This window comes from Agelaius phoeniceus, chromosome 11, assembly GCF_051311805.1.
Source record: "Agelaius phoeniceus isolate bAgePho1 chromosome 11, bAgePho1.hap1, whole genome shotgun sequence".
NCBI classification, from domain to species: domain Eukaryota; kingdom Metazoa; phylum Chordata; class Aves; order Passeriformes; family Icteridae; genus Agelaius; species Agelaius phoeniceus.
The window spans coordinates 22847350-22862570 of NC_135275.1; the positions used below are offsets into that span (position 1 = coordinate 22847350).

General features: G+C 53.5%; 1 protein-coding gene across 2 annotated transcripts in view; it reads right to left on the reverse strand.

Annotated features, from left to right (window-relative positions):
- The window catches only part of SRGAP3 (SLIT-ROBO Rho GTPase activating protein 3), a 73799-nt gene extending 59393 nt beyond the window's left edge, over positions 1 to 14406 (reverse strand). For both annotated transcript variants that reach the window (XM_054640002.2, XM_054640001.2), the window contains exon 1: positions 14102 to 14406. In XM_054640002.2, the coding sequence (XP_054495977.1) occupies positions 14102 to 14168 (67 nt within the window). In that variant the 5' untranslated portion in view covers positions 14169 to 14406. The remainder of the gene's footprint in view (positions 1 to 14101) is intronic.
- Positions 14407 to 15221: the final 815 nt, after the last annotated feature.

Below are 15221 nucleotides of genomic sequence, written 5' to 3' on the forward strand. Positions count from 1 at the left end.
CTTCACCTAGGATACAGCTGGACTCCCAGAAAAATGTGATTTCTCTGCAGCACTCTTCCCAGAGAATCCCGTCTCACAAGCACCAAGGAAAACACAGGAACGAGTCACCTCCTTCAAGCAAAATGAAATTTAGTTTCAGTACTGGGACAAAAGTATCAAATCAGTAACAGGCTAGCCAGGAAGGATGTCAGATCTCCAGCACTGCAGGATTTTATCTGCAGACTAGAGGAACATATGTTGAAGACGTGTGCTCTGCCAGAAGATACAGAGATACAGCAGAGAGGCATTAGGGAGGTTTTTGGCAGAGCCAGCGCTCCCACAGCACCAAGGGGGTGTCAGTGCCCCGCTGCCCTCCCCAGCACAGGGCAGCCAGCCCACAGCGCACATCCACACCGAAAGCCACCAAAATCCCCTTGCAAACGCCCCAAACCACACGGCTGCTACTCACGGGGCACAGCCAAAGAGATTCAGCACAATACACAGGGAAGCTCTGCCAGGAGCCGCGTGCTGCTCTGGGAGGGATGGAGGGATGGAGGGATGGAGGGATGGAGGGATGGAGGGAGGGAGGGATGGAGGGATGGAGGGATGGAGGGATGGAGGGATGGAGGGATGGAGGGATGGAGGGATGGAGGGATGGAGGGATGGAGGGATGGAGGGATGGAGGGATGGAGGGATGGAGGGATGGAGGGATGGAGGGATGGAGGGATGGAGGGATGGAGGGATGGAGGGATGGAGGGATGGAGGGATGGAGGGAGGGATGGAGGGAGGGATGGAGGGAGGGATGGAGGGATGGAGGGATGGAGGGAGGGACCCCTGGTTTGTCCCAGCACACAGAGCCACAGCCGCTCTCTCCAGGCTTTATCATCATGGCCCTGTGCTCACTCCCTGCTCGGGAAAAATCACAGTGTGGCCTTCAGGGAGCTAATTAAGAACACACGCTGAGCTGAGGAAGGCACAGGCTACGGACAGACTGACCGCAAGGCAAATGCAGGCAAGAAAACATCCAAGAGCCTCACAAATAATTGTGTATTTCCAACATGCTGGAACTTTTAAGATCAAACTCGAGATGCATACTTTTAAGTTTTAAAATATGAATTACAAATAAAATTACAATCACTTCAGTGAAAAGGTAGAAGGCTACACATTAATATTTCCCAGAAATAATGTCCATATATTAGGTTGACTGCCTCTTACTAGGGAATAATTGCAAACTCAGCAGAATTAGTTAAGTGAAAAAATCTCCCTTTAACTTAGGAGCTTTTCATTCAAATGAATGCTGAAACTGAATAAAACAAAGCAGAGCAGTTGTCCAAACTAAGGAATGTATAAAGAACTCACCTAAATTTAGCCATAGATTTCATTAATAAATATAAGCAAATTAACTTTTTTTTTAACTCATAGGGTTTATCCTAACAATTTTACTGTAAATTTTAATGGATTATTTTCTCTCTCTCTCCCAAAAAAATCTCAGAATATGCATTTGCTCATAAATTGTGTCCAATAAGTTGCCTCCAGCCAGGACATTTTAATGAGATAAGACACAGCTGCATCATACAGAGCTAAAACTATGTTTCAAGGAAAAGATCATCAACAGGGATACGATTTTCTATTTGGATTTAAAACTAGTGAACAAAACTAGTGCCCATGTGAAGAGCACTGTACAATCCCAGGCTCCTCTGGAGCATCTCCACAGCTGCACCAGCACACACTGGATGGTGGGGCCCTGAGGGACCTGGCCAAAGCCAGCACCTCCTCGGCAGCCACTGGGGACCAGGACAGGCCCAGAGTGCCCACAACCCTGTCAGGGCTCACCAGGACAGCTCCAGAGTGCCCACAACCCCAGCAGGGCTCACCAGGACAGCCCCAGAGTGCCCATAACCCATGGGGGAAAGGACAGCTCCAGAGTGCCCATAACCCCAGCAGGGCTCACCAGGACAGCCCCAGAGTGCCCACAACCCTGTCAGGGTTCACCAGGACAGCTCCAGAGTGCCCACAACCCTGTCAGGGCTCACCATTCAGCCCCAGACTGGCCATAACCCTGTCAGGGTTCACCAGGACTGCCCCAGAGTGCCCATAACCCATGGGGGAACACAGGAGCCCCCATATTTTCAGCTTTAAACTATGGTCCAGTATTAGGAGAAAGAAGAGGAAAATCAAAGGGCCATTATTTGTCTCTAACGAATTTCAGAAAAATTCCTATGAAAAGCTGTTAGCAGGAACCAGGCACTGCTGAGAATCGGGGAAACCATGGATTATAACACAAATACCAATTTCAGCATGATAACAGTCACCAATTACAAAGATCCCATCACCAAAAGCCCACATTATGTGGTACTAAAAATCTGAGCTAAGAGGTCAAAGAACGTTCAGAGATCTGGAGGTAAAATGGGAATGTCCTACCTCACTCCCATTGCCAGACTAGCTCACCCTTATGGAAAATCTTTTGTTACCATGGTGACGGGGAATCAAAAAAAACTTAGATCCCTGTAAACACAGGTTTTCCTATACAGATTGCAGCGTTCTGTACTGACAGTTAATCCCAATTTATGAATTTTCAGTTATTCAGCCAGCCAGAGAAAAGCGAGTGATTATGAATAACAGTTAAAGTTCATTCCTAGATAAATCGCAAACAAAAACAGGTCTGAGTTTCTCATATCAATTATTCACAATAACCAATTCACTCACCTCCAGTTACTTGCCAAAACCCAGACATACTAATCTCAATTACTTATTTTAGGGGGGCAACTCCTCCCTGTTTTGCTCGTGCTATATTTGTTTATATACGTATATAAACATACGTATGTCTCTGTCTCCTCCCCTCTCTGGGCCACACACAGAGTAAACAAGGAACAGAGGCTGTTAGTGAAGGCTTCTGAAATTCACTATATTCAGCTTTGAACTGCTGGCCCAAGGGTGAAATCAGAACTGACTCATAATGTCTCAGTTCTTTTTTAAGCTGCAACTGAACATTCATAGGAAAACTAAAATAGTCTGAAACAGTTTCAGCTACCAGATCTGATGGTTTTTATCTCCAATGTCCCGACACCAGCCATTCATTTTTCTCCTTTTTTGAGCCTTTTCAAAGCTGAGTTCCAGGAACACACTGAAATCAGAGTCTCACACCCCAGGCACCTTCCACCTCCTCTTGCCTACATGAACCCTACTCTGAGACTACAGCTTCCAAGGAGGAATCTAGTCCTGCCTCGATTATCAAGCAGGTTTCTGGGAGATTAGGAATCTGTAAGATTGGGAACTTTTCTCAGGTGGGCATCCTGCAGTCTGGATTCCCACAGCTGCTGCAGCAGCCAAAGGGCACAGAACACCCACCCGAGTGGCACCCACCACCAGCCCCTTCCAAACAGCCCAGGCTTCCAGCTTCCCCAAAGTCCAGGCTTCCAGCTTGCCAGCTCCAGCAGGGGTGTGCATCCTTCTGCTGTGAGCAGGGCACAGCTCACCCAGCCCCTGTGTGCATCCTTCTGCTGGCACAGCTCACCCAGCCCCTGTGTGCATCCCTCTCCTGGCACAGCTGCCCCGTGAGCAGGGCACAGCTTACCCAGCCCCTGTGTGCATCCTTCTCCTGTGAGCAGGGCACAGCTCACCCAGCCCCTGTGTGCATCCTTCTGCCGTGAGCAGGGCACAGCTCACCCAGCCCCTGCGAGGTGCCAGAGGCAGCTGGTGCTCATGGAGCTGCTCTGCAGCAGCACCTCCACCACACCTCTGGCTCCACGTGGGGCCAGGACATGCACACACTGCTTCATCTCTGCCTGTCTGCGCAGCATTTGTCACCTGAATCACTAATTCCCCTGCTCTACACAGAACACCCATGCAGCAAAGCTCCAGGCGATGCCGGCACAGGAGCCTTTTGGTAACTCAGCAGCAATCCAGGCCTCACATTATTCTGGCAGCTCTATCAGGCAATCCACGGCCAGATGGATGTATTTGTAAATAAGGCAGATCAGTTTTGTCAGGTTGTAATTGGTTTTAGAACAAGCAATTCCCACGATGACAAACAACAATTAAAGAGCCCCACAGTGCAACACCAAGCAGGCAGCACTTAGGGACAACAGCAAAGGGCAGCGGTGGCACTGCCATCAAAGGCACACGGATGGATTCACCTGGGACAGGCCTTGCAATGCAGGAGAACAGGAAAGCTCAGCCAGGGTGATCCCAGAAGCTGAGGATGCTGGGTGCCCATTGAAACTGCAGCTGGAGCCACAGCTGCCACCTTGGCAATTCAGAGCCTGCAAGGACCAGCTGTGCTCCTGTCCTGGCAAGTCTGGATGCAGGCTGACAAAGAGCAGACGAGCTCCTGGGAAACCTGAGACGTCACACTGGGGACAAGGAGCTCTTCCCAACAAACTCTGGACACATACAGCCTGGTGAAGACTCCAAGAAACTGAAAGAAGAGGACGCTGAAGATTTTTTCTTTCTTCCAAAGGTGTACTGCCACCATGAATTGCTGCAGGCTCCGTAGTTAGCTTGGTGACCATAAATGTCTTTTTCACTGTCATTGTGATGTACACCACAGACAAGGACACTGCAGCAAACTCACACTGACAATGTGACCAGCCTCCAAATTCTTGGCACACCAACAAGACCACACGCGCCAGAAACCAGCAGGGTCTGCACCCAGCTCTCACAGAGTCAGGGAAATCCTGGGGACACAACCTGGGACTCTTCCCATGACCAGCTGCCACTAAACCCCCAATGAAGGTTTAATTCTGAAGTTACTCTTCGGCTTTGTGACCTGCAAAACTCCTTCCTTCCACCCAGAGCCTTAAGAAAGGTACACACCATCTGCTCCAGGCTCCTCTCCCGTGCCACACAGACGTCTCCTCCCTGCCCTGGACAGGCATTTAAAAGCAGCAGGCAGCTACATCCACATCACAGTCCCAGGGGTGAACGGGTACATGCTCTGTGATTAGGAGGAGAGGCTAAGAGTGTGCATTTCTTTTTTCCTCTTCTTCTCACTCCCCCTTAGCTCGGAGCTGACCTCTCCCACGGAACAGATTATTGTTATTTCAGCAGTGCATCTCACACTGCCATCCTGCAGAACAATGACTACATGGGTACTCTTTGTAATGATTTCACTTCCAGGGGTTTAGAATATGACATTTTCACTTACAATATGTTTACTTAGTATTTCTTCAGGAATTTTAGCAACAGTAGGTCAAGAGCGCACAAGCAGGAAAAAACATGCAGGAAAAAATGCTTTTAAAGCCATGAGTCACTCAGAACACGATCCAGCAAGGATGTTAAAAGAAACAAAAAATGCTTTGAAAGAACCTACTGAGAGTCTGATTCCCAGGTTACTTGATCTATTCCAAATTAAAACTCTTTTTTGCCACACTTCCTCAGGCTCTTCCTGAGCTATCTGAAAAATCCAATTATAGTGGAGATCCTGATTTCCATGTTCATTTATTACCAGAGTAGAAGTCCCATTCACTTTGGTGGTAAAAAATAACAGGGCAATAGGAAATCCCCTACAAAACATTTAAGGTATTTAATGGAAAATAAAATCTAGAACGATTAAAGGAAAAGCTGGCAGAATACAAGAGTTTCTGCCTAGGACTGCAGAAGTGAATTCCAGGTGGTCTGAGCAGGACGTGCCCGGCCGTGGGTGCAGCAGGGGTGCAGGCAGACCTTGCAGCCAATACAAGAGTTTCTGTCTAGGACTGTAAAAGTGAATTAATTCCAGGTGGCCTGAGCAGGACGTGCCCGGCCGTGGGTGCAGCAGGGGTGCAGGCAGACCTCGCACAGGGCACTCACTGCCACAGCAGCCTCTACACACACACACACGCCTTTCCTTCACACACACGTGAGGCCAGCAACCTAAAATTATCAAACTGATCATCTCGAGCTTAGATCTGTTCTCGAGATCATCTCCTCTTAAAGTTCCAAAGCACAACATCCCCTCGGGCTCTCACCGTGCCACAGAAGTGCCTGGAGACCACAAACGACTCTTAAACAAACAAACAAAGCAGCAACGCTACAGCAGCAAGAAGGAAATGGATCTTTGGGCTCTGTCATGGTGAAGGAGAAGCAGAGCTTCCTAGCCAGGAAAGCACATTTGTAAAGCTAATAGAAACACTTCTGGGAGGCAGATTGTTCAAGGCAGCTCAACAGCACAATTGGTGCAAGCCAGGGACTGACAGCAGCAGCTTTCCCCCCAGTTTCCAGCCCTCTGGTCCCCAATCCCTCCCAGGCCAGAGGTTCCCAAACTAGAGAACCCACCTAGTACAGACAGACAGACAGACAGACAGACAGACACTCCCCAGCCACATGAACACCAGCAGAGGCACTGCTGCTGCTCCCCTCTGATAATGCTGTGCCTGCAGAGCTGACTTTGGGGACCCACCTCTGCAAGAAGCACCAACTTCCACTCTGGGATTATGTTACCACACCTTTTTTACATGTCTTTGTCGGTAAAATAAAGTGGAATATTTAAATTAAGGAGGCTTTAAAACCTCTCCTTCCGTACTGTGGCCATCCTCCCAGCTGTCTCCTCACTGCTGAGTACCAACAACCCCGGGAGAAACAGCACAACCTTGGGATGAGCAGCGGGGCTGCGTGTCCCTGCCTGCTGCACTGTGATGGGGCATTTCTCACGTGAACTCTGAAGCCAAGCTGCTGGAAAATCACAGACAGCAAACACTCCCACATACAGCATCTTGGCACTAAGGAACACACAGCCCCATCCCACCAGCCCAGGGAACACACCACAGCCGCATGAACTCCCGCACTAATTTTATTTTGATACTCCATTTCCTCTCTTAAAATTGCATGTTGCAATACACTGTTCAGTGGTTGCCTCTGCCCAAACCACTGCAAGTGCCTTACAGAGAGAAAAGGGAGACTAAAATAAGTTATATCAGGCCAGTTTGTCAGGGAAAAGTTTACAAATCAGGCTCTCAAAGACGTGAACAGCGTAAAATGCATCCAATAACCACAGGCCCAGAGCAGGAGCATGGGGCAAGGGCTGGCAGCCCTAGGGAGGTCAGCAGTGACAGGTACAGCCCACCAGCACATGGCCAGCAGTGACAGGTGACAGGTACAGCCCACCAGCACATGGTCAGCAGTGACAGGTGACAGGTACAGCCCTACTGCACATGGTCAGCAGTGACAGGTACAGCCCACCTGCACATGGCCAGCAGTGACAGGTGACAGGTACAGCCCACCTGCACATGGTCAGCAGTGACATGGCCAGCAGTGACAGGTGACAGGTACAGCCCTACTGCACATGGCCAGCAGTAACAGGTGACAGGTACAGCTCACCTGCATATGGCCAGCAGTGACAGGTACAGCCCACCTGCACATGGTCAGCAGTGACAGGTGACAGGTACAGCCCTACTGCACATGGCCAGCAGTAACAGGTGACAGGTACAGCTCACCTGCATATGGCCAGCAGTGACAGGTACAGCCCACCTGCACATGGCCAGCAGTGACAGGTGACAGGTACAGCCCACCAGCACATGGCCAGCAGTGACAGGTACAGCCCTACTGCACATGGCCAGCAGTGACAGGTGACAGGTACAGCCCACCTGCACATGGTCAGCAGTGACAGGTACAGCCCACCTGCACATGGTCAGCAGTGACAGGTGACAGGTACAGCCCACCTGCACCCAGCAGCACACGGACTCACACTGCTCACCCTGTCCTCAGCCACTGCTGAGGCACACACCACTGACACAGAGGTGGGGCACACACAGCACATCAGTCATCAGGAAGGAATATTCACCTTTTCAGGAGCAGGGCTGTTTGGCAGCCCAGCAAAATCCCTCCTGGGATTAAATCAACAGTCAGGATGCAGAGCCACCCAGGCTGTAAGAAAGGGGAGATTACTTGGTGCCAGTTGTGCTGAGGGGTGGCAGGAGGAGCGAGGAGCGTGCCCGCACACGCTGCTGAGCCCTGGCAGCCCCGGGCCAGGCGTTACCTGTGTCACCTGTCCCCTCCCTGTCCCCTGTGTGACCTGTCCCTTCCCTGTCCCCTGTCACCCGTGTGACCTGTCCCGTATCACCTGTGTCACCTGTCCCCTCCCTGTCCCCTGTGTGACCTGTCCCTTCCCTGTCCCCTGTCACCCGTGTGACCTGTCCCGTATCACCTGTGTGACCTGTCCCCTCCCTGTCCCGTGTCACCCGTGTGACCTGTCCCCTCCCTGTCCCGTGTCACCTGTCCCCTCCCTGTCCCCTGTGTGACCTGTCCCCTCCCTGTCCCATGTCACCTGTGTGACCTGTCCCGTGTCACCTGTGTCACCTGTCCCCTCCCTGTCCCTGTGAGGGGCACGGCTGCTCCCAGGGCAGCAAAGGCATCCCAGGAGTGACCGCTGTGCCATGCTGGGAGCTTGACAAACAGCCTCTGAAACCAAGCCAAAGCCAGGCAGGAGAAAACCTGAGAGCTCCCCCCTCATCTTCCACAGGCCAGCAAAAGGGAGAGTAAATCCTGCTCCTGACAGGGGCTGAAACCGCACACAGAACTTACAACATTCCACCTTACAGAGGCTTATAAATATCTGCTAAGCACCTGAAGGGCGTTTGGTGCTGCACTCTAACGGCCCTTAAAACTCTTCACCTGGAACGAGGACTAGCTACAGCCCTCGAGTAAGTGTTGTAAGAGGATTTTATTGTTATCAGGAGGAGAGGTAGACTCACAAATAATGCCAGCTGCACACCCCAGCACCTGCCAGCTATCAGGGAAGAATACCCAGGCTTAGAGCACCAAAATACCCTTCTCCTGTATCTAAATCACCTGAGAGCACGGCAGGACCCCAGCTCCTGCCTCCTGGGACAAGCCATGACCCACACACGCTGCCCAGCAGTTCTGGCCAAGCAGACAAGAGGAGGAGGATGGATGGACCATCCCACCACAGCTGCACGGAGCTGCTGGTGGTCAGTCACAGGCAGCAGCTGCTGACTCAGCTGAAGCACGCAGGACTCGCACTTTGCAGGAACATCTCTGATAAATTCAAATTGTTTCCATTCGAAACTGACAATTAATCTTTATTAGGAATCATGTCTAAACTCCCTGCTCTCCCTGCACATGGCCTGCCTGGTGCCCGCACACGGAGGGCTCAGTAAAACCCAGCTCCAGACCCGCAGAGGAAACACAGCAGGGAAGGGGTGGTAGGAACCAGGAGCAGCGTGGAGCAGCTCTCCCGAAGTGTCACAGCAGGAACCAGATCAGAGCCATCAGGACCTGCTGCAGCCAGCTCCACCAGAGCCAGCTGAGCTGGGCCAGGCACACTGGGTGCCCTTGGGTGACGCTTCCCCACATTTTGTTAAGAACAACAATTAAGCCAACAGACATTTTCTATCTGTTTCTGTGATTAATACTTAGCAGTTCCCCACTGGCCCTCACGAAGGGGTGCAACTTTCCCTCTTGCACAGAACCATTTCATTCAATGAGCTGCCAAGTTCAAGCCTTGATGCCTCTCCTCGCTGGGAAGCAGAGCTCCTCCCCTGAGCAAACCAGTATCCTAGAAAATTATTTGGCATGGGAATGTTCCCAACATTTTCTGAGCAAAGTGGAAAGAGGGCAAGAGGTAGGAAAAGAAAATAGACACAAATAAGGGATGCAGCTACTGCAATAGAAGAAGTCAAAGGAAGCTAATGGGCAATGACAAATTAGCCTAAACTTTATGAAAATGAGAAAGAATACATTAGTTTTCTTAGGCCCAAGTCTGCAAATCTTTTTAGTGTCTTTAGATGCTAAAACCATCAGAACTCTAGTTTTATTATCAATTTATGCAGCAACTAAGAGTCACGGGAGTGAAGGAATCATCCCCTTGCCACTGTGCAGCCAGAGGCACCATTGGAGAGCCCCACCTCCAGGATCACAAGGGGTCGTGTCACCTGCCAGTCACACCACACAAGATGCCACTGCCTCACAGCAGTCTCCTGCCAGCAGCAGCCAGAGGGATCACACAGGGGCCTGTGTTTTGCCAGGGTTAAGGCAAAACTGCAGGAAGCAATATAAAATTAAACAGCCAATCAACACAATGCGCAATTTTCTGCAAGATTGCCAACGCTGGACCATAGGCGGTTGCATCTGCATAATTAAAACTGGTTCGTTTTGCTGCATTAAAGCCACAAATCAGGCATATAACCATAATGAGGAAAATACATTTATTTAGATTTCTGGCCAGATAGACCAAAAAAAAAAAACCTGTACGTCTGAAAACACGCACTTTAAATTGTGCATCCAAGGATCTGCTGTGCTCTGTATTCCGCAGGCAGCTGTCATGTGGCAGTTGTAAATCTGCAGCCATATCTCCATTGGTGTTTATTTTTAACACCACCACTCCTGTCTGCAAGGCTAAGGCAAATAGAAAATATTTAAGAATACTTTTAGGAGGCAGGTTTTCTTTTCTGGTACCATCCAGCAAGCATCTCCTGCCAGTGCTGGGGCCAGCTCTCCCCTCTCTGGACAGCTGGAGGGTGCAAAGCAGCAGCAGAAGAGAAGGACAGAGCCCGGATAAGTGACAGGAGACACTGCACCGTGGGCAGGAGCCTGCCAGCGCTGCGTGTGTGCAGGAGAGGTGACAGAGAGGTCTCCGTGCACGGGCAGGCAGCAAACGCTCTGCAGAGCTGCGCTGCAGCCGCCGCGGACAGCAGCCATCACTGCCGGTGCTCCCACTCCCAGCAGCACAGTGGCACCGAGCAGAGCCTGACCGCCCTGCAGCACTGTCAGCCCCTGTCCCAGCCCCTGTCCCAGCCCCTGTCCCAGCCCCCAGGCACGGCGTGTGCAGCAGGGCTCACAGCAGACCCATACATGCACCCCACACGCCCCTGCTATCTTTGCAAGCATTTTCAGGACAGCTCCTTCCCACCGTGAGAGGAGCAGACACAATTCTCCAGGGAAGGAACAGAGCCATCATGGCCAGTAAATCACCCTGTGCCCGAAGATAATTCCCAGTTCAACCCTCCCCCGTGCAATCTCACTCCCCACACAGCGCGTGGGCTCCTCGATTGCTGGAGCCCAGGCTGCAGCACCCGCGGGTCGGGCAGGGCTGGGCTCCCACCCCGAACCACCCCAGCCCTGGCTCCAATTCCCAACAGCCAGAGGGAGAGGCTGCAGCCAAACTGCCCTGAAAGCAGCCTCTTTTCCCCCTCCGTGTCCTTCCAGGTGTCTCGGCAGCTCCTCTCTGACTGTACGCCCCTGAGGCGCTGCTGGCAGATCATCGCCTCACCCATGGCTGGCACCTCACAGCAGCAGCACCCTGCCTGCTTCCAACCCTCTCTGACCTCAGCTTCAAATGCATTCCCTGTGCAGCTTTGCCGAGGTTACTGCTCTTCCGTGCATGCTGACATATGCCTGGAGCTCACACGCAGGGTTTTCCACCTTTCTCCCTTCCATTTTCTCCCCCTGTCCATGCCGTGGGGACAAGCACTGTGCGTGTTCAGATTCCAGGCCCGTCCTCCCTAGCATGAGATCACTGCTTCAAATTTTCAGCTATTATCATCTTCATATTTCAGCATTTCTGTATCAACACTTTGGTCGTTAGTCCCCCTTGCCACCACTTCCCCTCTTCTTATCTCTCTTTCTCTTCCATTTTAGTCTTTCTCTGGAGGTTTGGGCATCTGTCTTCACGAGGGTAGCAAGGGATTAGAGATGAACAGTGTAATGACTCAACCCTTGAAGAAAATAAACAGGATATCTGGGATAATGAGGTAGTCTACATCCAATCCTTCAGTCAAGCCAGGAGAGGCCACACTGTGCACAAGTGGAGGTGGGTGTTCATGGTCACTGCTACAGCCTCAGAAGAGATTTAGATGATCACAAACCCTGGTCCATGTCGGGCCGGCACACTCAACACACAACTGAGCACAAAAAAGCCCTCTCCTTCTGCAGTGCATCCCTGGCCACCAGCCCTCCTTGGGTCCCTACAAATGCAGTGGCAATGCTGTCCTACCTGCTCAGCCACGTTTGCTCACATCGCCCCTATTTAGTGAGGAAGCACAGGCCACAGCAGAGCTCTGCACCAATTCCTCCAAACTCACATGGTTATCCTCCTCCAACGGTTTAGCAAGGTGGGAAAATCAGGAGCAGCCTGGTCCCCACAGGGAGGTGACAGCAAGTGATGGCTGCCCCGTCACAGCTGTGAGGACTGGAGCCCTGCACCTCACCATGGTCACCCCAAGATGACCCTGGAGCTGTGACAGACCCAGCGTGCCCAGGCATGGACGCCACCTCCCCAGAGGCAGCACACTCGGGCCTTGGGGTGTGACTGCCCAGCTCTCCCCAGCCACAGGCACCTCACATCCTGTCAGCACAGGAATTAGCCTCTATGCAGCTGAAAACACAGACCAGGTACCCCATATAGGAATCAGACATTCCTGGAGGTGTAATTATGCACAGAACAGTACCAAGGAAATTATTACTGGCCCAGCAGCAAACTGCCTGCATTACAGCTGCCCAAAACGTGATCACTTGTGGTGTAATGTAACACCCTCACACACTCCAGCATTAACTGCCTCACATATGGAAACCATGAGGCTACAGAAGCCAGGCCAAGAATGATCGTGGCCTGTGAGTACTCCACTCGCAAACAACAATCAGAAAAGCACTGGAGACATCCACAGCCAAGCTTTCGGAACAGCTCAAAACCAGTCCTGCCCCCAGTGACCCCTCTGCCCCTGAGCACCCGAGAAGGAGGAATCACCCGGCCCAGGACATCTTTGAGAATAACGTGAAACCATGGGACAGTCTCTAGGAACAAATGCAAATCCCCTCCCATAAAACGAACAATACCACAGACTAAAAGAATATTTCATCTGCTTAACTGCAGGGTGCAATAACATCAATTTGCCCAAATTACACACAAGCAGAAAGGTAATTGGCACCGAGCAGGGTGTGTTGTGACTGTTCCGTCACTCTCCGAGGCCAGCTACAAAAGACTGAAATTCACGAAAGTAAACAATGGCACGAAACCAACAGCCAGCCCCTTCCCCAGAATCCCTCCCTGTGGCATCGCGCTGCCGCAGTTGGGCAGAGACTTTTCCAAGCGGAGCCTGTGCAGCCCAGCCATCACCCAGCTGAGCTGGGATCTGGAGAAAAATGGCAGCTCTTGAGTTTGCACAAGCACAAATTAATCTGCAGAAAAGCTATTTTACACTTTTAATTAACCACGTCCTGGACTTAAATATAATGAAGTGGTGAACACATATCCATACAAAACAGCTGAGCAAAGGGGGAGTGGAGCTGGTTTTATATAATAGTGGGGGCACTGAAGGAGGCAATGCAAGTGAAAGGCATGAAGTAAGCAGCTGAGAGTATCCTCCGTCTGAAGGTGGGAAAAGGAACTGTCATCAACTAACAGAATTAGCAATAATCGCAGTAAGGAGTTGATTTATTACCAAGTTACCCAGAAATGCCCATTACTACAGTTTGGTACCAACGCGAAAATCCCTGGGCGCGCAATAGACAGAAGGTTACACTGGCTCATTTCCCTCTGCCTCCAAGCCGCTGAGCCCTTCCCTGGGCTGCAGAGCTGCCGTGTGTCACAGGGTACCAACTTTCCTTCGAAACAAGAATTAACTTGCAGCCTGGGATCTGCTGCTCAGTGCTCTCAACAGACAAAACCTCTAGTTTTATTCCTCTCCAACACTCAGGAACGCAGCGACTGCCGCACAGCTCCGCACTCCGCACCACCACCGGCACTTGCATAATAATGACAGCGGGCCTGGAGGCGAGGGGCCGGAGCACGAAGGCGAACTTCCTTACATAAGGACCGCAGGATCGATGCCCTCCGCACCGGGAGGCCGCGGGCAGCGCTCCCGCCCCGCACAGCCCGGGGCTCGCTCGGCCGCCGCTGGGCGCTGCCCGCCGAGGGCGGCCCCGGCCAGCGCCGCTTCGGGGGCCGAGCGACCTCTGCCCATCCCCGCGCCCCGCACGCCGAGCGCCGCACGGCGATGGCAGCGCCCGCCGGGCAGGGCCGGGCCGGGGCTCCCCCGCCGGAGCCTCCGCGGCTCCGCGCCCGGCGCTGCCGCAGCGCGGGAGGGGCGGGGGGCGGCGGCGCAGCCCCGCGGCCGGAGCCGGCCCGTCCCCGCCCCGCCCCGCACACAAAGGCGGCCCCGCCGCGCCCGCACCGGCCCGCGCTCCGCACCTTTGACCTGCGCCTCGTAGTCGGCGATGATCTCTTTGTCCTTCTTGAACTTGCCCTGCGCTGACATCGTGCGGGAGGGCGCGGGCCCCGCCGGCACCGCCGCGCTCCTCCGCCGCCGCCGCCGCCGCCGCCTCACCCGGCCGCGGCCCCGCCGCCGCCAGCGGCCGCCGTCATTGGCGGCGCCGGGGACACCGCGGGGAGCCCGCGCAGCGCCCGCGGCGCGGGGAGCGGAGCGGGGCCGGGCAGAGCCGGGCACAGCCGAGCCGAGCCGAGCCGAGCCGAGCCGAGCCGAGCCGAGCGCAGCCGCTCCCGCCGCCGGCCGAGGCGGGGCCCTGGCGCCGCTCCTGCGCTCAGGTTGCGCGCAGGGCGGGCGCTCCGGAGCCCCTTCCCCGCCCCGGCCCCGCCCCGGCCCCGCACGGCTCGGCCCGGCTCGGCCGCGCCCCCCGGGCCCCGCCGGGTGCGAGCGCTCCGTGCCCGCCCCGCTGCGGGATGTGTCGCTCTCCCCGCGTGTCCCGCCCGGAGCGGCCCCTCCGCAGCCCGGGGCTCCGGCACCGCCGGGCGCCGCTGGGACAGCGCGGGTGCACTGGAGCAGATTTGTCACTTCTTGTTAAAACTGAGGAAAAAAGGAGAAAGTGTTCGTTCCAGCAGAAGCAACACCAGTGGTTAAGGCGCTGTATCGGGGTCCTCGCTGAGCGCCCAGTCCACGAGAGCTCACACACTTGCCAGCGGCGTGCGCACGGGCACAGCCGAGCCCTCGGACAGCGATGCGCGGACTCAGCCTCTGCACATCCACAATCAACTGAGTGGGTCCCTCTGTCCGGCTCCGCTCCCATCACTGCTCCACACAATGGGGTCTTTTATGGGTGTCTTGTGAGGAGTGAATTCAGGGAGATTTGATGATTCACAGTTACTCTGCCAACTTTAACGAATAACCCCAGCCCATTACACAAATAATTTACCTAGTGCAAGCAGGCGGCACAGAGGAGCATTCTGCATCTCAGTGGCTGTGGAAAGGCCAGGGGAGGAGGGAGAAAAAGCGAGTCCTTCCAGGGAAAGGCAGCCACAGCAGAACGTGAGGCACAGGCTCGGGGCTGACCAGCGTTACTCCAGCTCCAGGGGG